This window comes from Rhinolophus ferrumequinum, chromosome 9, assembly GCF_004115265.2.
Source record: "Rhinolophus ferrumequinum isolate MPI-CBG mRhiFer1 chromosome 9, mRhiFer1_v1.p, whole genome shotgun sequence".
NCBI classification, from domain to species: Eukaryota; Metazoa; Chordata; class Mammalia; order Chiroptera; family Rhinolophidae; genus Rhinolophus; species Rhinolophus ferrumequinum.
Window position 1 is genome coordinate 3,867,461 of NC_046292.1, and position 25,930 is coordinate 3,893,390.

Genomic DNA, 25,930 nt, shown 5'->3' on the forward strand with positions numbered 1-25,930 from the left:
GTGTCTCACCTGGATGGGCTTCCAGACTTTCCTGGGGGTAAGGAAGACACCCCCTGCAGACACTGGGCCTGAAGGCCTGTGGGGAGAAGCCAGATGCGACCATGAGGGGCCGAGGAGAGAGCAGAGTAACCCTCTCAGCCGCAAGAACCCTGGCCCCACTCAACACCCTGGGCGTCCAGCAGCCCGTTCTGTGGGCATCACCCACAGGTCACATCAGCAGGTGTCCCCAAGAGGTAGTGTGGAAATGCCCAGGGCCAGCTGGCCCAGGAAACCTGGTCTGGGTCCTAGTTATGGCTCTGCCACACCTGCCATGTGCCCATCATGCGGGGTCTCTGGTCCTGCTCCCACACAAGAATGCAGGATACGGTGAGGCCAAAAAGGAACAACCACGGAGCCATAGATAGGGGAGCCATACCACTATATTCTCGATGGCAGCTGCTCGAGACACAAAAACAAACATCCGCCAGTATCCCAACAAGGGGTCTTCCTGCTCCCCAGTCTCGCTGGCGGCCGGGCGAGACACAGGAAGTAGGATCAACATGATCTGTAATCCACAATCCGCGCTTGCTAACTGCACTTGCTAACCATGTCATCTGCAATCCGACATCCGCTTCTCTGCCAACCAACCAACACTCCAACGCATCCACCGCAGTTAAATTGGTGGCCAACGGCTAACTGGCACAGCTGATGGCCACCCAGCTCACGAGAAAAAGTTTCAGTCCAGTTCGAGTAATGTCCCAGGGGGTGTCCCTTGATGGCCACCTACTTCCTGGGCACAGCCAGGGTTCTCAGGGTACCGTGCTGGAACAATAGTGGCTCACGGCCAAGGTGCCCACACATTCTCGACGGCAGCCAGTCGAGGCACGGGAAACAAACATCCTCCTGCACCCCAACAAGGGGTCTTCCTGCAACACAGTCTCATTGGCGGCTGGGCGAGACACAGGAAGCAAACATCGCCTGTACCCCAACAAGGGGTTTTCCTGCACCAGTCTCGCTGGCGGCCGGGGGAGACACAGGACGCAAACATCTGCCAGTTCCACTACATGGTAGTACGTCCCCAAGCAAACAGTCAAGCGGTCCATCAAATCAGGGATGGAAGGCAATTCCCCATAGTCCACAGTCATTCACCAGGGCTGTGCGTTAGCCTCACAATGTGTGCGCTCTCCACAAGGTGAGGGCTCCAAATCCTCCCCAACCTGGGGGTGAGGGATGACCTTGACCTCACCCTCAGCTCCCACGGAGGACTCAGCAAGCGTTTCCTCCTGGGACTGCAAGTCCTGATCCGGGCTGCCTCAGCAAGCACCGCCCAGCCCACAGGGCCGCAACGACCTTCACTCTCTCTGGCCCATGTGGTCGGAGAACTATCCACGTCCTCTCCTGCTCCCGGCAGCTGCTCCTCCTGGTCTTCCTGAGACTGAGTGTTCATATGCACAAACTGCTCCACCGCCCTTCGGAGAGCTCTGGCCGGCACTGTACCCTGCTCGCTGCGCCATGTGTAATGCAGGGTCTCAGCTCCCTCTACCCGCACAAGAACGCAGGATACGGTGAGGCCAAAAAGGAACAACAATGGAGCCATAGATAGGGGAGTCACACCACTATATTCTCGATGGTGGCTGGTCGAGACACAAAAGCAAACCTCCGCCTGTACCCCAACAAGGTGTTTTCCTGCACCCCAGTCTCACTGGCGGCAGGGGGAGACACAGGAAGTAGGATCAACGCAATCCACAATCCGCTCTTGCTAACCGCACTTGCTAACCGTGTCATCTGCAATCCGCCATCCGCTTCTCTGCCAACCAACCCCCTAATGCAGCCACGGCAGTTATGTTAGTGGCTAATGGCTAACCAGTAACAGCTGATGGCCACCCAGCCACAGTGGATGGCCATCCAACAACCAAGCCAGCACTTTCCACGTGAGGCCGAGAGCCTGGAAACTGCTCTCCAGGACTCTGTCCCCACAGCCCCTAAATCTGTCACTGCACCTGCAGGGTGCTTCTTCACCTGCGACACGGAGGCTGAACACAGAGCTGAGAGTCCCTTGCACTGTCGCACCTTACTTCCAGAGTCTCCTAAACTCCTTGGATCTAGGAAAAGCCCCCGGCATGGCTGAGCTCCCAGGCTGGGTCAGCTGAAGGAACCAACCAAGACACTGCTAAGAGAGCAAAGACAGAAGCCACGGACTGCAGAAAATATTTACAAACCACAAACCTGATAAAGAATTTGTATTCGAAATATGCAAAGATCTCTTAAAACTCAACAAACAACCCAATGTAAAAATGGGCAAAAGATCTGAACAGACACCAACCACATAAGGAAGACACAAAGATGACAAATAAGCACGAGAAGGCCCAGCAACGTATGGTCATTAGGGAACTGCCAATTCAAACCAGTGCACACCTGTCAGAACGGCCAAACTCCAGACACCGACACCAGCAAACGTGGGTGAGGACCTGGAGTAGCAGGAATCTCATCATTGCTGGCGGGGACGCACGTGGTGCGGCCATGTGGGAAGACCACCTGGCATTCCCTTAGAAAACTAAACATCCTCTTAATTATTTCTACTGTATTCTATATTCCATTCATCATATAAAGATAAATGTCAAAATTTAGTAGGTACATGTAGCAATTAAAGCAAAATCCAAGTGAAAAAAATTGTCATTGGGTATGGCTGCAATAATGGTGATATGTCTCAGGTAACACGAGTCAGGTAGGCCACTGCCGGCTGGCTTGTGAGTGTCACCACCTCCAAGAGCCTGTATTTCGTGAGGCCCATGACCAGGTGAAGCCAGCCTGCCATCAAAGCAAGCACAGAATATCAATCAAACAAGATCTGGTTTCCTGAGAAACTAGGCACCAAAGGGCACCAGAAAACAATTAAGTTGTTAAAGCTCCGGGTTCCAAAGTGACCACACCTGAGTTAACACATCACCAGAACAGCAAGGAAACACAGACAGAGAAAAGTGTCCGTCCCACTGACTGCAAACAATGACCACCACACTTGCTCATCCTATCAGTTACAAGGCTAAAGTTTCCACCTGCTAAATGGAAACCCAAAAGGTAACACAACACTCAGCTGGCTCAAGAGGAGGCTGGAATGCAAAGCCTGGGGGCTTTTCAACAGGTGGGGGGAGGGGGCAGCGTCTATCTCCAGCATGCCCCCTGCCAGGAGCTGGGCTGTGCCAGGACATAGGTGGAGGGACCAAAAGCCACCCCCATGCGTTCTCCAGCCCCCTTTCCTTGAGTGACAGCAAACACGCACACCAGTTGCCCTCCAGGCCCCACCAGACAGGGGCTGGGCACACTGTGGGGCCCTTCTCCCAACCCCGGGGGGCAGGGGAGAGCTATGGGCACGAGCCCAGCATTCGTGGCAACAGGCACTCCCTTTCTGCTAGGCACTTCCGACTCAAAGAAGCTCTCAGCCTCAAGCCGAGGTTGGGAGACACATCACACCTTAGACTTTTAATCCCACCATTTCATAACCTAGAGTAAGCAACAGGCATTTCCAGGGCCGCCGCTGGTTGGAGCAGGCTCCATCACTTTTTCTCCCTTTAGCAGTACCTGCCCTTCCCAGGGCAGGCAACAAGGTACAGCTGGGAGACCTGGCCTCTAGTGCCCACTTAGGCAAGTCACGCCTGCCCCCAGTTTCCCCATCTGTAAAACAAAGGGGATTCCTGTGGCCCCTCCCTGAGCATAAATGAGGGTGCAGGGTGCAGATGGGAGGCACAGCGAGTCTTAGAACACGAGTGCTGCTTCAAGGTACACAGCTGCTCCCAGACAGCTGTTTGGTCGGATACTCTATACCTCAACACATCAGAGGGTGAGAAAATGGGCTTTGCAAAAGCAATTCTTTCTCCCAATATTTTAACTCCCAGTCTGAGAGCAACCGCCCCAGTTTGGATTAAAACTCAATTCTCCTAATATCTCCGATGCCCCATCAAATGTGCCTGCAGGGCCGTGGGGCGAGCATAGGACTGCTCCCTGCAACCTCCCAACTCTTAAGGTTTTAAACACATCTTCGATGGCCACAGTCACACCTGCTGACACCTAGCCTGCTGGCCCCTGGTCTGCCACAAGCCTGAGCCTCTGGGCCCTGAGGGCTGAAGGGGTTAAATTCAGGGCATCAGCGGATTTGGCCCTAGAAGGTCTCCAGCGGGCAGGCAGGCCAGGCCAGCAAGAGCCTGCCACTTGCCATGGGACAGAGTGAAGTCACAGAACAACACCGAGAGGCAGAAAGGTCAGCAGAGGCAGGGTTGGTGTTCAGGGAGGGGGCTAGAAAGGCTACAGGGAGATGCAGACATCAGACACAGATCATACCCCGACCTCAAGAGGCATGGTCTCCTCCTGCAAGGGAACAACAGGTACGACGAGCACTCCATGTTCTGTAGGGCATGACTTTTACTGTCACTCCTGGACTCTTGTTTGTCTTCAGGGTCAGAGATAAATGACCCTCGGAAACAAGAATTCAAAGAAAGCAGAGCCGAGGCTGTGACATAAGGGGAAGGAGCCGTGAGTGAAAAGTCAGGAGGTTTGTGGTTTCAGCCCTCCACATAACAGCCTGTGACCTTGACAAGTAACAGCCTCTCAGAACCTGTTTCTCACTCTATAAAAAGGGGTGTGTTCACATGCGATAAATAAAATGAGGTTTGGACCCCTACCTCACACCATCTACGAGATGAACTCAAAATAGGTCCAAAACCCTAAATGTAAAAGCTGAAACTGTAAAACTCTTCCAAGAAAACATGGGGGTAAATCCTTGTGACATTGGATTTGACAGTTTCTTAGATATGACAATAAAAGCACAAGCAACAACAAAAAGATAAATCGGACATCAAAATTTACAGACTTTTGTACTTCAAAAGATAACATCAAAAGTGGAAAGACATCTTTGCAGCACAAAAAAAAAGTGGAAAGACTCTGATCTGAAGGAAAAAAAGTACTAATTCAAAAAGTTATATGACCCCTGTTCACTGCAGCACTGTTCCCAACAGCCAAGACATGGAAAAACCTCAACGTCCATCCATGAATTATTGGATAAAGAAAATGTGGTATATATACACAATGGAATCTTACTCAGCCATTAAAAAGAATGAAATCTTGCCATTTGCTACAACATAGATGGACCTTGAGGGCATTACGCTAAGTAAAATAAGTCATAAAAGACAACCTGTGATCTCATTTATACGTGAAATCTTAAAAACAAAAATCCAAGGTCATAGAGAACAGATGGGTGGTTGCCAGAAGCAGAGGGTGGATGGGTGGGGGAAATGTGTCAAAGGAGTTAAAACGTACAAACTTCCTGTTATAAAATAATTAAGTCATAAGGATGTAATGTACAGTGTGGTGACTATAGTCACTAATACTGTATTGCATATTTGAAAGTTGCCAAGACAATAAAAATTCTCAACACAAGAAAAAAATTTGTAACACTGTATGTTGATGAATGTTAACTAGACTTACTGTGGCGATCATTTTGCAATACATACAAATATTGAATCATTACATTGTACTCCTGAAACTAATATGATGTTATACGTTAATTATACCTCAAATTTTTAAAAAGTGAAAAGACAACTCTCTGATGGGAGAAAAATCTTTGCAAATCATGTATCTGAGAAGGGACTTATAGCTAGAATATAGAAGGAACTCTTACAATTCAAAAATAAAAAGACAAATAAGCCAATTGAAAAACAGGCAAAGGATCTGAATAGACTTTCTCCAAAGATATACAAATGGCTCATAAGCACATGAAAGGATACTCAGTATTGGGGTCGAATCCATGGTGATGGAAGGAGAACTGACTCTGGGTGGTGAACACACAATGTGAGATATAGATGATGTAATACAGAATTGTACACCTGAAATCTATGTAACTTTACTAACAACTGTCTCCCCAATAAATTTTAATTAAAAATAAAAAAAAATAGTATCATTAGTCATCAGGGAAATTCAAATCAAAACCACAATGAGGTCCCACTTCCCACTAGGACGAACAGAATAAAAAGGACAGATAACAAGTGTTGGGGAGAATGTGGAGAAACTGGAATGTTCTTACACAGTTGGTGGGAACGTAAAACAGTGCAGCCACTTCGGAGAACAGTCTGGCAATTCCTCAAAAGGTTCATCACAGATGTGGAAGAAGAAAAGGGGCCTATGGAAAGTGACCTCACAGGGTGACCTGATCATAACATCCCAGTTGGGCCGGTCATGGTGGCAGTCACGCCCCAGGCCTGTAACTTTAGTGAAAGGTTTGAAGCCAGCCCAGTCCATTGTTCTTGTGCATCTAAGTTAACCCACCTTTGAGATGTCAGAATACCCCTTGAAGGGCTATTAACCTTCAACGGGCACAAAATCTTAGCAACTAGCCTTTAAGCCCATCCCTGCCTGGCTTTTTCCCACCTGCATGTAATCTTCCTTAAGTTCTCCCCAAAATTTCACATGCATAAAAGAAACTATAAAACTCTTATTCTCAGGAGCATTTAAGATCTTGCTCCCTTGGCATATGTTGTCAGTTTGGCTAAAACAAATTCTTAAATTCTCTACAGATTTGGACCTTTTTTTTTTTTAATTAGGTAACAATATGTTGTTTTTTCCAGGATCCATCAGCTCCAAGTCAAGTCTTTGTCCTTCAATCTGGTTGTGGAGGGCGCAACTCAGCTCCAAGTCCAGTCACCATTTTCAATCTAGTTGCGGGGGTCGCAGCCCGCCATCCCACCCGGGAATCGAACCGCCAACCTTGTTATTAAGAGCACGTGCTCTAACCAACTGAGCCATCCAGCGGCTCCACCGGCAGCTCAGTTCAAGTCATTATCTTCAATCTAGTTGTGGAGGGCGCAGCTCACTGGCCCATGTCGGAATCGAACTGGCAACCCTGTTGTTAAGAGCTCACATTCTAATCAACTGAGGTAACCGGGCACCCCTGGACGTTTCTTAAGTTAACACTTACTTGGCATAGTGGGCAGGATTTCAAAAAAGCCCACCCAGGACCACCCTGCGTACTGGACCCAGTGTTGGGTCCAGCTGGTTCCCTGTTCTCATCAGTTGAACTTAGGTAAGTCTTCTCTTGAAATTCTGGACCTCCTTGCTCTAAGTAGCAAGCCATGACTTTGAGCTGTCCTTAGAAAATCGTCAAGGTGGTAAGGGTTGCAATAGCCCAGGGAAAGGAAAACAAATGGGTTGCTGCTTTTATTTTGATTGCTTACTGAGAGTATCAACAAAATCTTTGTTGCTTAAATAAGAGACTGAACTCTCTTCAGCTCTAAAAGAGAAAGGATGTTTGCTTCCCCAACCCAAATAACAATGGGGTGACAAGAGCTCAGAGCTGCGAATCCAGAGTGGTAGAGATGGGCGCCGGGAGCCATGCAGCGTGGTAACAGCCGATCCTGCAGAAGCTGGTGGGAGCGCCGGGGAGAAGGGCAGGATGCCCTGGAATGGGTGCACCCCAAGAATGGGACTGAGAAAGGGGCCGTGCCGTGGAAAGCCTGGTGGTTCCAGTGGCCTCTGGTCAGCTCTGGCTGACCCTGGCTCGGGTATGCTTAGGTGACTAAGAATCTTTGTAGGGTTGCCCCCAGGTCAAATTCCCTCTTGGGCATAAAGCAGTGCTGTAGGCCGATACATGGCATTTGGTCCCTCCGGACACGGGTACGTAAGGGCTGCTTTTTCCTAGCAGTTTGTCCAGACCGCACAGATCTCAAAATGAACATGGGAAATCGTGTCTCCCAGGCCAACAATGTCCCCGACAGGCAGCATCACATTAAGACTAAGATGGCCGAGAGGAGGACCCTTTGATACTTCTAAACTCATCTTTTTCATACATAATTAGAAAAAGCTGGCTACAGAATTAGGCAGAATGACTGAAAAGAAAAATATTAGAGATCATCTTAGAACTTAAAAAAGTCTTCTCTCCTAAGCTAAAATGAAACTATGTAAAAGGATTTGGATGAATGGATCAACTTGCGATGTCATTTAGGTGTCAACCCTATTCTTTGAGGTATTAAAAATGGCTGTCCTGGGGCGGCCGGATGGCTCAGTTGGTTAGAGCGCAAGCTCTGAACAACAGGGTTGCCGTGTTCGATTCCCACATGGGCCAGTGAGCTGCGCCCTCCACAGCTAGATTGAAAGAGCAACAACTTGGACTGCTGGGCCCTGGAGAAACACACTATTTCCCAATATTCCTCAATAAAATTAAAAAAAAAAATGCTGTCCTTATTTTAAAAGGTGGAAGGTCATTTAGAAGTTGACTTGTCAAGGACAGACATAAACTGTAAATACCTCTAGGGCAAAATTGGGATCTAATTTTCTTTCATAAACTAGTGAGTTTTTCTCAAGGCCCAAAAGTCTCTGTATCTATCCATATATGTTTACATATGTACTCGTATGTTGTAAACGTGAGATAATTTTCTACTTTCAGATGGCATTATTAAAATTAATTTAAAGGCAAGCACTTGTAAGGATTGGATATGCTAAAATTCTCAGAAATATAAAAACTAATTCAAATGCTTTTCAAATTCAAATGATCTAAGATTAATACTTAGTAAATAAAATCTAGTTTAAGTTTGTTGGTTTAAGTAAAACAGACATGTTTTTATTTTACCTGGGTTTACAAAAATAAGTTCATGTTAATAATTGACTTTGATGTCTATGAAAAAATGTTCCTAGAAGTTATAAAATGTCTTCATAAATTTGCCAAGCTAAAGAATGTTAATTATTACTTCTTAGTTTTCATTAAACATTGAGGTTTTAAGGGTTAAAATCTCATTATATGTAGGAATAACTCTACGGTGATTCAGAAGGGCTCCAGGAACACCTCAAAAAATTTAAAACTCCATGGGAAGTGTCATAAAATAAGTGAGGAAAACTTCCAGGGTATATTGTATGGGTAAACAATGGTCGTAAATCAAGGGACTAGTCGGGGCTATGGGAAACCCAAGACGGCTGCTTGGTTCCTCCCTGCTCCCTGGCTCCCCATTTCTCAGTTTTTCATTCCTTCATGCATCACAGCACATTTAAACTAGGCTTAGATGAAGGAAGTTATGAGCTGAAATTGTTGGAAAAAGACATCTTGGGCTGGCCCGGTGGCTCAGGTGGTTGGAGCGCCATGCTCCTAACGCCGAGGTCACCGGTTCGATTCCCACATGGGCCAGTGAGCTGCACCCTCTATAGCTAAGATTGTGAACACAGCTCTCCCTGGAGCTGAGAGGCCGTGAGCAGCCGGAGGATGGTGTGGGCTGCTGTGTGCTGCCTCGAGCTACCACGTGCTACCGTGTGCTGCCGTGGGCTGCCATGAGTGAGCTGCTGTGTGCTGTCATAGGCTGCTGAGTGCTGCCGTGGGCTACCGTGTGCTGCCATGAGTGGCCGGTGGCCATCGTGAGTGGCCGGCAGCCGGCGAGAACTGCCGTGAGCTGATGTGAGCGGCTGACCAACGACTGGCTACCGACTGCCTCAGCCGGGGGGGGGGGGGGGGGGGGGGGGGGGGGAGGGGGGGGAGCGCAAGGCGAAAGAAAGGGGAGAAAAGACTTCCTACACTATTGCCAGGGTTTGATAGAGTCACTTCGAGAAAAGGCCAAGTTGGTAACCATTTCCTTTCACGGCAAGCTGCCAGAAGACGAACATTTTAAAGATCACTGACTGCCACCTGGATTTTGTTTTATTAGGAAGGACATAAAACTCTCCAACCTTGTTAGAAGGGACCTTATCGGGCACCTACCCGCTAATGGACACCCTTTAACCGCACACAAACTTCACTTCTTTAACACACATTCTGCTTTCATCCAAGCTAGCTTTGTTCACCCTGACAGAACTGCATAACTCACTTGCATTCTTTCCACACTTCCTCCTATCTGTGCTTATATTGTATGTCCACTCCTTCTAATCATTAAGCCCTTAGGACACTGGGTTCTGGTCAACACCAAATTCCCCTAAGAATAAAGCTTCATGAAAGAATCAAGTTTCAGGTCTATCAACTATGACTGAGATATAATAACGAAACCTCAAACAATGAGGGAGGGTTCAGGACAACCGAGCTAACACCTCGGCCTCAGTTACGTTTCAGCTCCGGGACTCATGACAGCAGAACAGCCCCACGGACTGCAGGCCCTGGAACCTGGATGGAACAATGCCATGACTGACACCAGGACCTGAAGCCATGATCAAGTGGCCCCTGCCTTAGCCCTGACCAATCTGTAGAGCGCCCCCCCACCCCAGCTCCCATAGCAACCACAACTGATGCTTTTTCCCTTATATAATGTAGCCACTAGAGGCCATCGGGGAGCCAGGTTTTTGAGGGCACTGGCTCACCTGTCTTCCAGACTTGGTGCCAACTCCCTGAATAAACCTTTACTTTCTTTGCTGCAAACTTCTGCTCCTCTTTCTTTTGATTGGATGCATGCAGGCAAGTGGACCCTTTCGAGTCTGCGGTAACACCCTGTCTACAGACATCGAAGACTCCTTGAGGACGAGAAACGGCTGACAGTAGAGGTAGACAAGACATCAATCCCAGGACATCAACAAGACCTGTATATGTACAGATTGACACTGAATTCAGGACCCATTTGGTTTGTCTTGCCTGTCTGTGAGTATCAGTCGTAGTAATAGTTACACTTGTTATTTGGGTTTTTCTATATAGCTCAACTGTTTATGATTACTGAAGATAACTGTTCATACCCTTTTCGTGGCTATGTCAATGTTATACTAGATACCAAATGCGGACAAAGGAGAGAGAAGGCAACACTCATCATGAGATTTCACAGGACAGGAATGCCGACGTAAGATACGTCCAAATCTGCAGAGAATTTTTATGAGTTTATTTGAGCCAAACTGATGACAATTGCCGGGAAGCAAAATCTCAACAGACTGAGAAAACATTCTGGAGAACAGCAGTTTTGCAGCTTATTTTATACATTAGAATCAAAGGAGGAGACATAAAGAGGGTTACATGAAATCCACTGACTGTAGATTAGGGAGGTGGGAGAAAGCAAAGCGGGGAAATCTCTGGGATTGGATAAAAAGCAAAACTGAAAAATATACTGCTTTTACACTGGTGGGTACAGGATAGTTAGTAATTCACATTTACAGCACATAGAAATGGTATTCAGGGAACAAGAGGACAATGAGGGGTTCTGTAGTCTCTGTGCTCAGGTGGGAGGGTGTGCCCTCAGGGGTCCGGAAAAAGGAGATTACTCTGACATTCCAAGGATATGTTATCATAGATGCAAAAAGACAACAGACAGGCTGACTTCAGGTAAAGATTGACCTTTGTCAAGGAAGCTACAGGCCGAGGAGGTGACTACCTGCCATGACCCACTTTTAGTTAGGAATCTTTATGTTCAGACCATCCCATGTGGTTAACTTTCTGTCTCTGAGTTTTTAGGGCCCGCCTTGCTGGCCTCCCCTGAGTTTGTCAGGTTTAGTGTGTAGCCCCTTTTTTGTCCACAGGAATGATTCCTGGTTCCACACACTCACCCCCCCCCCCCCCCCCGGCAATGAAGGCTGTAAGATCTGCTGTTCCTGTTGGGGAACAATTCAGCCTCAACTCAAATCGCATGGGTACAGTAGTGCCCCACCCCCAGTGGCCAACAAGAAGACATCCATACTGAGACTTCCCAGGAAGCAGCCTTCCGAGCACTGTGAGACCACACTACCCGACCAAAAGGTTGGTCAGTGCATCCTTTGGACTGATTTATGACCAAAAGGGGAAAAGTACAGGCGAAAAAGCATTCTATGGAAAGTAACCTCAGAGGGTGACCTGATCAGAAATCCGTAACTGGGCAGGTCATGGTGGCAGTCATGCCCCAGGTATGTAACTTCTTTAGTGAAAGGTTTTAAGCCAGTCCTACCCATTGTTCTTGTGCATCTAAATTAACACACCTTTGAAATGCCAGAATAACCCCAAGCGGGTATTAATCCTCAAGAGAGCACAAAAATCTTGGTAACTAGCTTCTAATCCAATCCCTGCCTGGCTTTTTCCCACTTCCATGAAAGTTTATATTCCTTAATTTCAAATGTATAAAAGAAACAGTAAAACTGTTATTCTTGGGAGCATTTGAGAGCTTCTTCTCTGGCATATGTTGTCAGTTTGGCTCAAATAAACTCTTTAAATATTTCTCTACAGGTTTGGAGGTTTCTTACGTCACCACAGAATTACCATATGACCCAGCAATTCCGTTCCTGGGTGAGCTGTTTTCACATTTTTTTCTCACACCAACCAATTCTCTAACTCTCGCCATCAGCTGGGTGTCCTACAATTCAATGCAGTTTTGACATGGAAGCCCAGAGTCAGCGCAGACCCCACGATGAAGGGCTCAGTCCCACAAGACTGCCCCCACTTTGAACACCAGTCACAAGTCCCAGACCACCTGTACTTCTGAAGAGCCAGCTTCAGGGGTCCCCACAACCTTCTCCTCGGGTTGGATAATTTACTGGAACAGGGCTAAGAAAAACATTTAAGTTTATTGGTTTATTATAAAGGATACATTGGCTCAGGAACAACCAAATGGAAGAGGCGCATAGGGCAAGGTACGGGGTGGGGAGGCATGGCGCCCCCACGCCATCTCCAGGCACACTGCCCTCCCCGTACCAACACATGTTCAGCAACCTGGAAGCTCTCCCAACTCCACTATTGAGGGTTTTTGTGGAGGGTCCATTACGGAGGCAGTACTGATGAAACCACTCTACTTCCAGTCCCTCTCCCCACCACCCGGAGGCCAGGGGCAGCACTGAAAGGTCCAACTCTCTAATCCTGCCCTGGCCACCAGTCCCCCATCCTTAGCTATCTAGGAGCTCCCAGACATCAGCACGTCATTAGCATAGAAAAGACACTAGTATCACTGGGGAGATGACTCGGGTTTTCGGAGCTGGGTGCCAGAACCCAGGGACAAAGACCAAATAAATATTTCTTACTGTGCCACGCATACCCCCAAAAGAAATAAAAACCTATGTCCACACAAAAACTTTATGCGAATGTCATAGTAACTTTATGCATAACAGCCAAAAGGTGGAAACACGGAAATGTCCATTAACTGATGAAAGGAAAAACAAATGTGGTCTATCCATACCGTGGGAACCACGAAGGAAGCAGCGATTCACGCTACAACACAGGTGAACCTTGAAAACAGGCCAAGGGAAAGAAGCTAATCATTTGAAATGTCCAGAACAGGCAAATCTATAGAAAAGGAATATAGATGGGGGGCAGGGGTTGTGGGTCACAACGAGGAGAAACAGCTGAACGGTATGGGTTTCTTTTCCAGGTCATGAAAATGTCCTAAGATGGATAGCAGTAATGGTTGCAATTCTGAATAGACTAAAGGCCACTGAACTGGATGAAGCATGGAATGTGAATTGTATCTCAATGAAGCTGGTACAAAGGGGGGAGTCTATACCCACTCAACAAAGTTTCTGTGAAGTTTTGAAGAATTAAAACATGTGAAACAGTCATTCGAGGGCAGTTCCCTCTGGCCCCAAACAAGCCAGCACAAAAATCACACCTCAATTCCCCCCAGGGGAGAGCTGACACCCATACCCCTAAGCCAAAGCTGTTGGAACGCAGGGTTCCTCAAGCCCTCAAAGGTGCCAGCTTCCCAGAACCCAGTGCCCCCCAAGCCAGGAAGCCCACCTTTACCAACAAGCTGAGTGGAGTTCAACTGGTCCCTGGGGGAAAACATGCCAGGTCCCCAATAAGGATGTGGACACACGCAATCTGACAGAACAACGGAACATCCAGCACCCACTGTCCACTCGAGCCATTTCCAAGAAATCCTCAGTCACGCAGCCCGAAGCCCTAGGACTGGCAGCCCAGGAGTCCTCACGTATCACTGTGGGCACAGCAGTATGTTGCTTACCCTACCTTCCAGAGACACAGGGTTCAGACCGCACAGCAGACATGGTTCCAACAGCCCAGACGGAAGCCCTGCGTCTCTGCCTTGGCCCGTTGGCCAGGACAGCTGCCTGTGGGGCCAGCCCACGGAGGCGGATAGCCAAGGCCAGCAGCGGTTTCATCCCTTGGTGAGAGGCCAGGCGGTCTTCCCAACTCCCACTTGTGTCTCCCCCAGGGTGCTCCCCACAGGAATGCAGAAGGTCTCGTCCCCAGGCCTCCTGCTGGGGAAGCCCCTCCCCACAGCAGTCCACAGTCTAGTGCCACTAACAGTTTCTCTAAGGCAGTTTCTCCAAAACCTGCCAAGTGATGCAAGGAATTCATGACTCAGCCAGAAGTCACACAGCCCGCCTCCCACGTAAGCCAATGAGAGAGGAAGGCAAACAGGGCCTTAGCCATTCCTAGGGAGAGGAGGAAATGGGTGGGGCTGTGGACCTCCACAACCTACCAGGCTAGATTAGCTATAGGATAAACAATAACCTTTGGGTGGTTTTCTTTTTTGTAATGCAAGTGCCTGACTTAAGCTCTGATTGCCAAAGCTTCCAAGTCAAAGATAACTATCTCAAATAAATACCGTGCCAGCCGCCCTAGATAAAGAGCCAGGACGCGCCTCCCCCACCCTCCCCCACCGAGGCTCTTTTGTTTTAGAGATCTTGGTTGATTCCAATAATTGACCCTTTGTGTCACTCGTGTTTGTTTTCCTGCGCTTTAATTTCCCGCTCTTATGTTTTAAAGCCACCAATAAGGAGAGGCCCCTATCCTAAACCCCAATAAAAGCAGAACCCCAGGCGCAAACTCATGGGTGGGCTCCCTCTCTCTTCCTCCCTCCCCCCACCACCCTCGACCTCACTGTGTGGCCCCAGGTGTGCTGGGTAAGCTCCAGGTCCTTTAAGGAATAAGGTTCAAAGTTTCTTGATGGTTAGTGCTGAAGGGTATCTTGCAATCCTGAGAACCAAAAGGGCTAATCCAGCCTCAGGGCTGGCTACTAATAGGCTGAGACAGAACACAAAACACCAGGCCCCTGTCAGGCAGGAGCAGCTCCACCTGGGCTAGAAGGACCTCTGCCAGCCAGCAGGTGTCAGGAGGGCTGGGAGGCTGCCAACTAGCACAGGGGTCCCAGGACAGCAGGGAGGCTGAGGAAAGAAGTCACAGCTCACAGCAGAAGGTTCCCATCCCTACTTCAGACAGTGGCTCTCAAGCTCCAGTGGGAGCGGGGGAGGGTGCAGATTCCTGCCCCGCCCCCCACCAAGATGCAGAGGCAGTAGGTCTGGGTGGGGGCTCAGGAGCCCGTTTTCCTTTTATTCTTTAATTGTGGAAAACATCAAAGGCTTACAAGAGTGGAAAAAGGAAAATAAACCCTGAAACCCACCAAACAGCTCCAAACTGTTAATATCCAGTCTGGTTCCTGCCAGCCCCACCCGACTTGCTCCCCCCTCCCCACGAGTTTGAAGGAAACGTCAGGTATCACAGCTTGGCATTCATAAATACCTCAGCATTCTCTATAAAAGATAAAGGCTCCTTTAAAAAACACTCATCCCTCATAAAGTATAATACAAATCCCTCAATATCATTCACTATCAAGGGACTATTCAAGTTTCCCCAAATATCTCATAAATGTGTTAAAATCTGCATTTTGTTGATTTTCTACTGAAGTATAATTCGTGTGCAGAAAATCTGCATTTGTAACAAGTTTCCTCAGTTATTCAGATGTAGATAGTCCAAGGGTAAAGTGAGCAGGTAGGGTGACCATTTATCCCCCTCCCCAGGACACCTCTGAGAGTGAGAGAGCCAAGTGGACAGGAGGTAACCCTGGCTCAGTACCCACCTGGAGAAACCCCGCCCCCAGGAGAAAGCAACTTGTGACCTGATTGAAACCGGGGAGCTGGTCAGTTGCAGTGCCAAGCAAGCCAAGGGTGACGCCAAGCTGCCTGGCCCACTTACAGGGAGAGACTGGACAGTGGGTGAGCGCAGCCTCCCAAACACAGGCTCTCTGAGCTGCAAAGACTGAGCCTCGCCCAGGGTCCCCAAGAAGGGAACCAGCACTGTGCGTCGTTTTGTGGAATATTCCAGAATACCTGCTCTAAATGTGGTTTCTATAAATCAGGTTCTATGTTTTCATTAATTCCATTATAAACCCAAAGACAGAGCCCTAAGGGGAAAAAAACTCCAACCCCGTGACATACTAAAATTCAGGTCCATCCCTAGATCTGCAGCTAAAAGCACAGCAAGCAAAAGATAACCCTGTAGTCCTCACACGCCTACCTACAAATAAAGGATTACAGGTTACTTACCCTGGGCCATGTCCATACCAAGGCCCACGGCCTTTAGCCCGGTTGTTTGGGAGCTGAGTACAGTCCGCAGAGAGCTCCCAAGCTTCCCTGGGGAAACCTGGCCCCCCAGAGACCTACCAGGAATTCGGGTTTTTTAATTCTTCTCCATACAGGACTGTCCCAGAAGATCGCCACCAGACATGGAAGGCTATCTACATTTATATTTCAATAAATTTAAGTAAATGTTTTTAAAAATTCCGTTTCTCTGAGCCACATTTCAAGCGTCCGGCGGCCACTTGGGGCCAGTGGCCGCCATATTGGACAGTGCGGAAGTGGGGCGTTTCCACCCCTGCAGAAAGTTCTAGTGGACCGCGCCGCTCCACAACGTCCTACTTTCCAACAACCTGTTACCTGACCTGCCCTTCAACTGTATTTCAACAAACACTCAGGGGGCTTCTACTGGGGGCCCACGCTGATGCCGTGCTTACGCCACACAGCTAAACGTCAACCAAAGCTTGCCCGAGCCGTGGAAAGATCGCAACACTGGGTCACCCAGCAGGGGATAACCCACAGGTTGCCTTCGGCTCCCGGGCTGGTCAAAGTTGCCTTGGACAAGTCTTTAGCCTCTGAGAGCCTCATTTTCCTCATCCGTAAAATGACAGAGCTGGCCTGGAGGCCTCTACGCGTCCTTCCGGGTCCGATATTTATCAGAATTCTGAGTCCAACAAGGACTAGACGTTAATTAATATTACTCAAAATAAACCAAAGGAAAAATTCTTTTCTAAGACTTTAAACACTGTCCCAAGAACCTGCATCCGTAGGGATGGATCAAAAGGAGGGGACAGCGCCCTCCAGTGGCCCAGCCGTCAAAATTCCGGTTCTCAGAGACAAAGGGTTCTCTTGGTGAACGCAACATTTATAAAGGCAGAGCACGGTGCCAAAGGTTTTAATCCTCACAGCACCCCTGAGACAGGCACTCTTGTTATCTCCGATTCACAGGTAAGAAAACTGAGACCCAGTGACACTATAAGGAACATGCCTAAAACTACACACCGGCAAGAGGCAGAGCTGGGATTCAAACCCAGGGTGTCAGCGTCCTGAGTTTGCGTCCCACTTTTCAGACAAAAAGAGCCTCCATTTGCTTACAATGCGCCAGTCATTCTGGCAAGCACTAAATGCATTTTCTTTTCTGTAACACTCGGAACAACCCATGAGAAAATGGGGGCACAGAAGAGTTAGGCAGCCAAGTGGCAGAGGCTGAATTCACACCCAGGCGTGGGACTACAAAGCTGGCTCTAACCACTGCCCTCCCCAGCCTTTAGAGCCCCAAGCCCTTCAACATCTCCTTCGGAACCCAAAGCACGTGAGCACTCTTAACTGTGCAGGATGGTGGGGGTTTGGGCATCTTCCCCCTGCTGAACTGTGAAACCCCGTAAGGTAAGGACCAAATTTTCCAGGTCGGTGTCCCTCCCTCAGAGCACTTTCCTCCTTGGAAGCGTCCAGTGAAACTTGTTAAATTCATGGGTTCCGCTGTCCTAGGCCAGGAGGCTCCTCTTTCAACACAGGGTGTCGGCTCAGATATCCTTAAAGGGCTCCCCACACTGGTGTGTCCACTCTTTCCTGTGTCCTGGGCTTTCACTGGACCAAGCCTTTGTGACCAAGCCCTCCCCACTTTGGCAGGCTCACCTCAGCCAGGTATGCTGCCCAAGCATCCCACAGCCAAGGCAGCCGAGACAATATGCAATTGTGAATATGCAAGAGGCAGTCCGGAAAGCACAGTGAGCAAGAAAAGCCCACACATGTAGGCTTGTGCACATATGGAAGTGTCTAAAGCTATCCAAAAATCTATTAATTGTTAGAAGCTGGGGCTTTCAGATACTTATTTTTTAATTAGATTTATTGGGGTAACATTGGTTAATAACATTATGTAAGTTTCAGGTGAGACGCTGGTTTTTAACAAGATAATATGTGTAGCCTAGGTTTTCATCAGCCTGATGAAGTAAATAAAAGCCCAGCTGTCCACAAATAGACTGAAATCAGTATCTTCTTTTTTGGGAGTGCAGTGGAAAGAGCACGGGTCTGGAGACAGAAGACCTGGCAGCAGCTGCTCCTCAGGCTCTTGTGGCTGGATGACCTTTCAGAGGCACTGGGTCTGCGGAAATTCAATTTCCTCCTCCACATATGGGGAGTGGTGGAGATCCTTGCCTCCTCCCAGGAAGTTGGACAAAACAAGCGCGATGAGACAGATACAAGCCCTTTGCAAAGGATCACCCAGCCAATAAGGTCACCCAGCCAATAAGAGGCAGAGCCTGAACCAAGGACCTGATTCCAGGCCCCGCTCTCTCCAAATAGCAGTCACTTCTATTATTTTTGCCCCAGGAACTTGGAGTGGGGGGTGGACAAGACAGCCAAGAACAAAGGGAATGGAGCAAAGCTCCCCCGAAGATTCCCTCTCCCTAGAAAAGTAAAAACTGACCTTGAAGTCAGTAAAGGCCCTGGACTAGGCCAGAAGAGGGGGTGCGGTCAGGGCACCCCACCGATCCAGCACTTACTCTTCCAGAGAGATGTTAACATCCACAGGAAACTAACCTGGCTTGGACCCAAGGTTAGCGTGATACCCAATGCCCAAATTTGTGGAACCTGCCCCAAAACAGGAAGCAGCTGTCACTCTTAGCGGTGCACCACGCAGGACAGGCCCTGTTGCAGGCCCCCAGTGCCTGTGCGGCCTTCGCAGCCTTGCCCTTACTTAGCTCAAGCTCAAATACCAGCGAGCCTGCTTCAGATTCTGCCCAAGGGAATGAAGAGTAACCTTGAGGCTGCCCTCCATCCTCTGGTCGGAAATGAGCCAGTTCCCGATCTCCCGCTTCCTCTGGGGGCCTCCATCTACCTGGTACCCGTGGAGAAAGGCAGGGGTGGTCTGCTGAGAACAAACAATTGCCCCCATTGTGTAAGATGCTTCCAGGCTCAATGGACCATTCCCTCTTAGCAGTAAACTGTTAGAGAGGAAGGATATTTTTTTTTCTTTGGGTTAATCCTGGTTTCCCCTAAAAAAACCTAAGCGGTGCACTAAAAGGGACTGTACATCTGCAGCCCCCGCCCACTCGGGCACCCACCGATGGGTTCGCCGGGCTCCGGACGCCGACCAGCGAGCTGGTTACTTGCGCCCCACATCTCGGGGGATCCGGTTGGCTTTGCACCACTACCCAGAAAACGACCCTGAATTAGGGGACTCAGTGGGACCTGGGCTGGGGTTCCAGCGTGCTTGGGCACCGGTGGGGCGGAGCTGGGCGGGGCGCAGGGGGGCCGCACTCCGACCCCCGCCAGGAAAGGGCGTCGCGCCGAATCAGTGCGCAAACGGCCTGCGTGACCGCGGCGCCGCCCGGGGGATGCGCGGGAGGCCGGCGAGGACGCGCACGAGGAGGCCGCTGTGTCTGCGGCACCCGGGGCGCACCCGGCCGCGGGCGGGCGGGGTCGGGAGACGGACGGCTGGCCGAAGATGATGGGCCTGGCCCGGGGCGGAGGCGGGGAGAGCGCGGAGGGGCAGGCCGGGCCGTGACCTGGCCTTCCGGCCGTCCTTCGCGCTGCGCGCCCCTCTTACCGGCAGATCTGGATGGCGGACGGAGTCTCGGTGGTGGGGCCCGACATGCTGGCGGCAGCGGCGGCGGGCAGCTGAAGGAGAGCGCAGGTGTCTGGCGGGCCGGGCGCGGAATGAATGAGCCCGGGCGGCGCCATGGAGGGGGAGGGAGGAGGCGGGGCCATGGCGCTGGCGTGGCGGGGCCTCCGGGCCGGCAGCGAATCGGATGCGGTCGTCTTGCACTCCCCACCCCTCCTACGTCCCGGCCCCTGGCGTCCGCGGGCTCCTTGGGCGTCGGGCTCTGGCCGTGGGGCGCCGCTTCTAGAAGGTTCGGCGGCGGTTGGGCGGTGCCGGCGGGACGGCCGCGTGGGTCAGCCTCGCCCCGCGCGGTGTGGTTTGTGCGTGGCGTGCCCACCCGCGGCGCCTGCCAGCTCGTGGTCTCACCGTGCGCCCACCGGGCGGGAGAGGCCGGATGCGGAGGCCCCGTGGCCGTTGCGTGTCAGAAAGGCCTGCGAGAGTGAGCGTCAGGGTTTCGCCTTCTACAGTCAGCCCCGAGAGGAAATTGGAGGCGGTTTCCTGTAAACGAGCGTTCGTGGCGGAGCTGCTGTGTAGAGTTGTGCAGGGCGGCACGTGAATGCACAAAACGGGAAGCTAGGAACTGTTAGGCCTTTGCAGCAAGTGCCTTTGCAGCAGCACCAGCCTAGATGGGCTGGAGAGAAGCAGGGAACCGGGGTCTGTTGACACGGCCCACGCTGCAAACACGGCAGAGGGAGCCCAGGACCATAACAGTCCAAATGTTACTGTGTCCTGGCTTCTGTAAAGAGAAAAGGGTGCTCCCGGGTTAACCACTTGTATATGATTGCCAGTTGTTTTCGAACAGGATCTCAGTGGGGGGGCCCAGTCCCTTAGCAAAAATACCATGAGTTATTTTTGCTATAGTGCTGATGGTTTTACACAATCTCTCCCCTTACAGTCTCTCACCTTCCCCTTTTAGTTTTTTCTACTTTCTCCTCAAGCTACTGGGCCATTTCTATCCCTCTCTTTCAGCAAAACTTCTCAGAGCTGTTTATACGTCCACCCTCTCTCCTCTTCCCTCGTCCCGTTCTCTTTCCAACCCATTCCTTTCTGTTTTTATCTCTGCTGCCCAATTATCAAGGTCACTAATTCCTTCCAAATTGCTAAACCCAATAATTCGTGTCAGAAGTCGTTTTACCTGTCTTCTCAACAGCAGACGTTATCTCTCTCAAAACGTTGACTCTGCCTTCCAAGACATCACCCACTCCTGTTTTTCTAGCCACTCTGCTCAGCCTGCTGTGCTGTTCTGCCTCACCTCCTCCTCCTCAGAACTTGACTTAGAGGAGACCCGAGCAGTGCTTGGACTGGAGGTCTCATCCTCTCTCATGACTTTAAGTCCCATCTAGTCAATAATTGCCACATAATCTGCAGCGCAGACCTCTCTAAATTTCAGGCTCATATGTGCTTTTGCCTAGGCCGCAGCTCACTCAGGCTGTGTCATAGGCATCCAACGCTCTCCACCATCCTCATAGTCCCCCAGAATTTGTTCCTCCTGCAGTCTTCCCACTTCAGTCACAATCCCTTCCTTCCAATGGCTTAAGCTAACCTAGAGTCATCCTTGACAACCCCCCCCTTTCTCTCACACCCCTCATCGAACCCATCAGCAAATGTTGCCACCTCTACATTCAACGTAAGTCTAGAATGTGGTCACTTCTCCAGCTGTGGCATTCAAGAATCTGCCCACACCTACCTCCATGTGTCCGGCTTCACCTACTGCTCTCCCTCTCGGTCACTGAACTCTCGCCGCTCTGACCTCCCTGATGGGCCTTTAATATGCTGAGACCACTTGGCCCTAGGGACCCACGTGGCCCACCCTTTCACATCCTCAGTTCTCCACTCACCCTATCTAAAATTCTCCAACACTCCCTAGCCCCCTCCCTGGTTTGTTTTTCTCTTAATTAGCACTTAATACCGTTCAACATATATTTTACTCATCTATCTATTGTGTCTCCACCAACTAGGATGTATGTTCCATGCAAGCAGGCATTTTTGACTATTGTTGTATCCCAAACTCCTAGAAGAGTGCATAGCTCATAATAGATGCTCAATAAATATTTTACGAATGATTGAATTAGTAGTGGTTTACCAACAGCAATGTATTTAACAACAGCAGATATTTAATTCATTATATTTAATTTGCACACTTTTTGGACTAGAAATATACACAAGTTGTTTTAAAAACAAATATATTATTAAAATAATACCTAATATTTATGGAAAGATACGGAAGAACCTGTTGACACCTTTGGAAAAAGGACTAGGGGTAAGGCCTTTACTTCTCATTTATATGTTTTTGTACAGTTATCATCTAACCATTCACCTACGTTATTACCTTTTCATGGTTAATTACGGAGCATCTGATACGAAGCAATAGGAACTCTTATACACTGAGGTTGGGACTAAATTGGTACAACCTGTTTGGAAAATAGTTTAAAATAGTTACTAAAGTTGAAAATAGCCATATCCTTTACCCAGCAGTTCCACTTCTAGGTATTCACCCGATATATTGAGAATGAGTGCACCCAGATACGCTTCAAAGAGGGTTCATAGCAACACTGTAATAACCCCAGACTGGAAATAACCCAAACGCCCATCAACTGTAGACTGGGTCAGTAAATTGTAGCATACTCTTCGATGCAGTACAAATACCCGTGAAAACCAATGAAATTCCTTTACAACAGGAAAGAATCACAATGAGGAAAAGATCCAAAAGGATACATATAGTGAGTGTCCAGCCATGCACAGAAAGACCTAACATTCCATTTGTGCTCTTATCAAAAAGACGAGATAAATGCTGGAGAGACGTGGAGATAAGGGAACCCTTGTGCACTGGATAGGAATGTAAATGGCTACAGCCACTGTGGAAAGCAGTATGGAGGCTCGAGAAATTACAAATAGAGCTACAATATGATCCAGCAATCCCACTCTGGGTATATGTCCCAAGGAAACAAAACCTTTGTCTCAAAGAGATAGCTGTACCCCCATGTTCACTGCAGCAGCATTCACAATAGCCAAAATGGAGTATTATTCAGTTTAAAAAGGAAGGAAATCCTATCGTTTGTGCCAACAGGGATGAACCTGGAGGGCATCATGCTAAGTGAAATAAATAAGCCAGACAGAGAGAGACAAATACTGCATTTTCTACAGTATGTGGAATCTTTAAAAAAAAGAAGTCAAACTCAAAGAAATCATAGAAAAGCGATTTCCAGGACTAGGGGGTGGGGAGAAGAAGGGGAGGTTGATAACAGGGTACAAACTTTCAGCTATAAGAGGAACAAGACCTGAGAATCTAATGTATAACATGGTGACTATAGTTGATAACACTGTGTTGCATAATAGAAATTTGCTAAAAATAAAATATTTGTTAGGAAAACGTAAGTAGATGGCAAATCTGTAAAGAAAAACATGGACATGATTATCACAAAAGTCAAGACAGTGGGTCCCTCGCAGTGAGAGGGAGAAGAGTATGATCGGGGTGAATCCCACGGGGTGGGGAGAACGGGGGAGTATGTTCCCTCTTGACTCAGGCGATGGTGTACAGCTTGATAATTGTTTTTATACAATGCACATATGGGCATTACGCATTTTTGTTATATCTAGTTCACAACTTTAAAAACTAATGTACCTGGGAAGTGGGATTATGGACTTTTTTTTTTCTATGTATTTTTAGGGAAGTAGCAAGCCTAGTGGTTATGGGTTTGGACTATGTAGTCCAATTCCCACGCTCATATCTTTACTATTAGCTGTGCAGCCTTGGGCAAATTACTTACTTACTCTGTGCCCAAGTTACTTCATCAGTAATGCTATCATAGGGTGGTGAGATAGAATAAATATGGGAGAGAAGCAACAAGCATTCTAAAATATTAGCTATCAGTACACTGGTATTAATGTGGCTGCCCCAGCTTTCTTTTGATAAGTGTTAGTATTGTATTTTTTTGTTTTTGGGTTCTCCAAAGAAACAGAACCAGTCGGAGATATATAGATATAGATGGAAAGAGAGAGAGATGGATTTATTATGAGATTGTCAAGAATTGGCTTACATGATTATGGAGGCTGAGGAGCGATCTGCCATCTGCAAGCTGGAGACCCAGGAAGGCCAGTGTTGTGATTCCATCTAAATCCAAAAGCCTAAGAACCAAGGGAACTGATGGTGCATATCCCAGTCCGAGGGCGACACTCACACTGGGGAGGGCCGTCTACTGACTGAAATGCTAACCTCACTGGAAACACCCTCACAGACACCTCCAGAAATAATGTTTAATCTGGGCACGCCTAGGCCAGTCGAGTTGACACATGAAATTAACCCATCGTAGTCTTCTGTCTTTTCACTTTAACCTTTCTGTCTCTATATTTAAAGTGTGTTTCTTCACCAACTTACATTGGGTTACTTACCAAGGCAAATCAGGATAGAGGAAAATTTCAAGAAATCAATTAAGGTTGTTCATTTTCCAAATCATAGGATCCTCTCTAGGGATATTTGGTTTCCTGTCTTTCTTCCTCCATATCTTATTGGTTAGCTAAGGCTTGACCATGTTCCTTCTAATTGACTTTTAGTTTCTTCTCCATTATCACCATCATCACTCTAATCAGATTCTCATGGTCTCATCCCAGACTTTTCAGAGCTGTTCTAACCAAATTCAAATATTTCAAAAAAAAAAAAAAAGTGGGTTAGGGTGGAGTAAAGAAGTGGGCCCCACAGAAGAAAATAGAGACTGTTCCTTGTAGAATTGCATATAGTAGTAGCAACTTGCATTTTTATGCAGTCTGACAATCTTTGCCTTCTACTCGGAGCATTTAGACCATTTATACATAGTGAAATTATCAATTCGTATACTTAAATCTATCATTTGCTATTTGTTTTTCTATCTGTACCATTTGTCCTTTGCTCTTTTTCCCCCCTCTTCTCCTGCCCTCTTTCGGAGTGTGTGTGTATGTTTAATAATTCCTTATCATCTCCATTCTACCTGTACTATGCCAGCAGTTCTCAACATGTGCCCTGTGGACCCCTGGAGGTCCCTGAGACCCTTTTAGGGGGGGTCCACGGGATAAGAACTATTTTATAATTATACGAAAATGTTATTTGCCTTTTTCATTCTCATTTGCTCACAAATATACAGTGCTTTTCCAGAGGATACATGATGTGTAGTGATACTATATAATGAAATCAATATTTGGAAGATCGACGTAACTCAGGGACCCCATATTTTTCATGACTAATGCATGATGTTATACAATCACAGACAGGTAAAAGATTCATTCAAAATGCCAGCTAGATCAGTGGAGTTTAATGTACCAGAACATGAAAAAATAGTGCATCAATATGGTTTTAGAGTCTGCATTGCCACTGACCTTTCAGACACTAACCCTTGTTGAGTTTGGGTGTAGTATCAAAGAAAAATAATGCACGATTTTTTGAAAAGACTATTAAAATACTCCTCCCTTTTCCGACTATATATTTATATGAGGCCAGATTTTCTTCACATACTTCAATCAAAACAACATATCACAACACACTGAGTGCAAAAGCAGACATGACAATCCAGCTGCTCTCTATTAACAGATAGCAAAGAGATTCGCAAAGCTATAAACAATGCCACTCTTCCTTCAAATATTTTTGTTTTGGAAAATATGTTTCTTATTGAAAATAAGTTGTATATGTTAATGTATAATGCATGTATTATTGCAATTTTTAATAAATTAATAGTTTTTAAATTTGTTTTAATTTCTAACATAGTAAATATCGACAGATATAATCCACAGAGTTGATTCAAGAATGTCTTTTAGCAATGGTTAACTGCAATGGTATACAAAGTGTATTAGTTTCTTGGAGCTACCATAATGAAGCTCTACAAAGCAGACAGCTCAACACAACAGAAATTTGCTCTCTCAGAGAGGCCAAAAGCCAAAATCAAGATATCAGCAGGGCTGTGCTCCCTCCAAGGCTCTAGGGAAGAATGCTTCCTGCCTCTGCCAGCTTCTGGTGACCCCACATGTTCCTCGGTTTATAATCGCATCACTCTGGTCTCTGCCTCCATCTGCACATGACCTCCTCTGTTTCCCTATGTGCCCTGTTTTATAAGGACATCAGTTATTGGATTTAGGGCCCGCCCTACTCCAGTGTGACCTCATCTTCCCTTAATTATATCTGCA

At 48.0% G+C, this 25,930-nt stretch overlaps 1 protein-coding gene across 3 annotated transcripts in view; it reads right to left on the reverse strand.

Annotated features, from left to right (window-relative positions):
- Window positions 1-23,867, reverse strand: part of ACOT7 (acyl-CoA thioesterase 7) — a 94,092-nt gene extending 70,225 nt beyond the window's left edge. The window contains exon 1 of one of the 3 annotated variants that reach the window (XM_033115238.1): window positions 23,821-23,867. In XM_033115238.1, coding sequence (XP_032971129.1) covers window positions 23,821-23,852 — 32 coding nt within the window. In that variant the 5' untranslated portion in view covers window positions 23,853-23,867. Of the gene's footprint in view, window positions 1-13,834; window positions 14,121-19,729; window positions 20,221-23,820 lie in introns of those variants that run through there. The other 2 variants (XM_033115235.1, XM_033115236.1) reach the window with 2 other exon arrangements.
- Window positions 23,868-25,930: the final 2,063 nt, after the last annotated feature.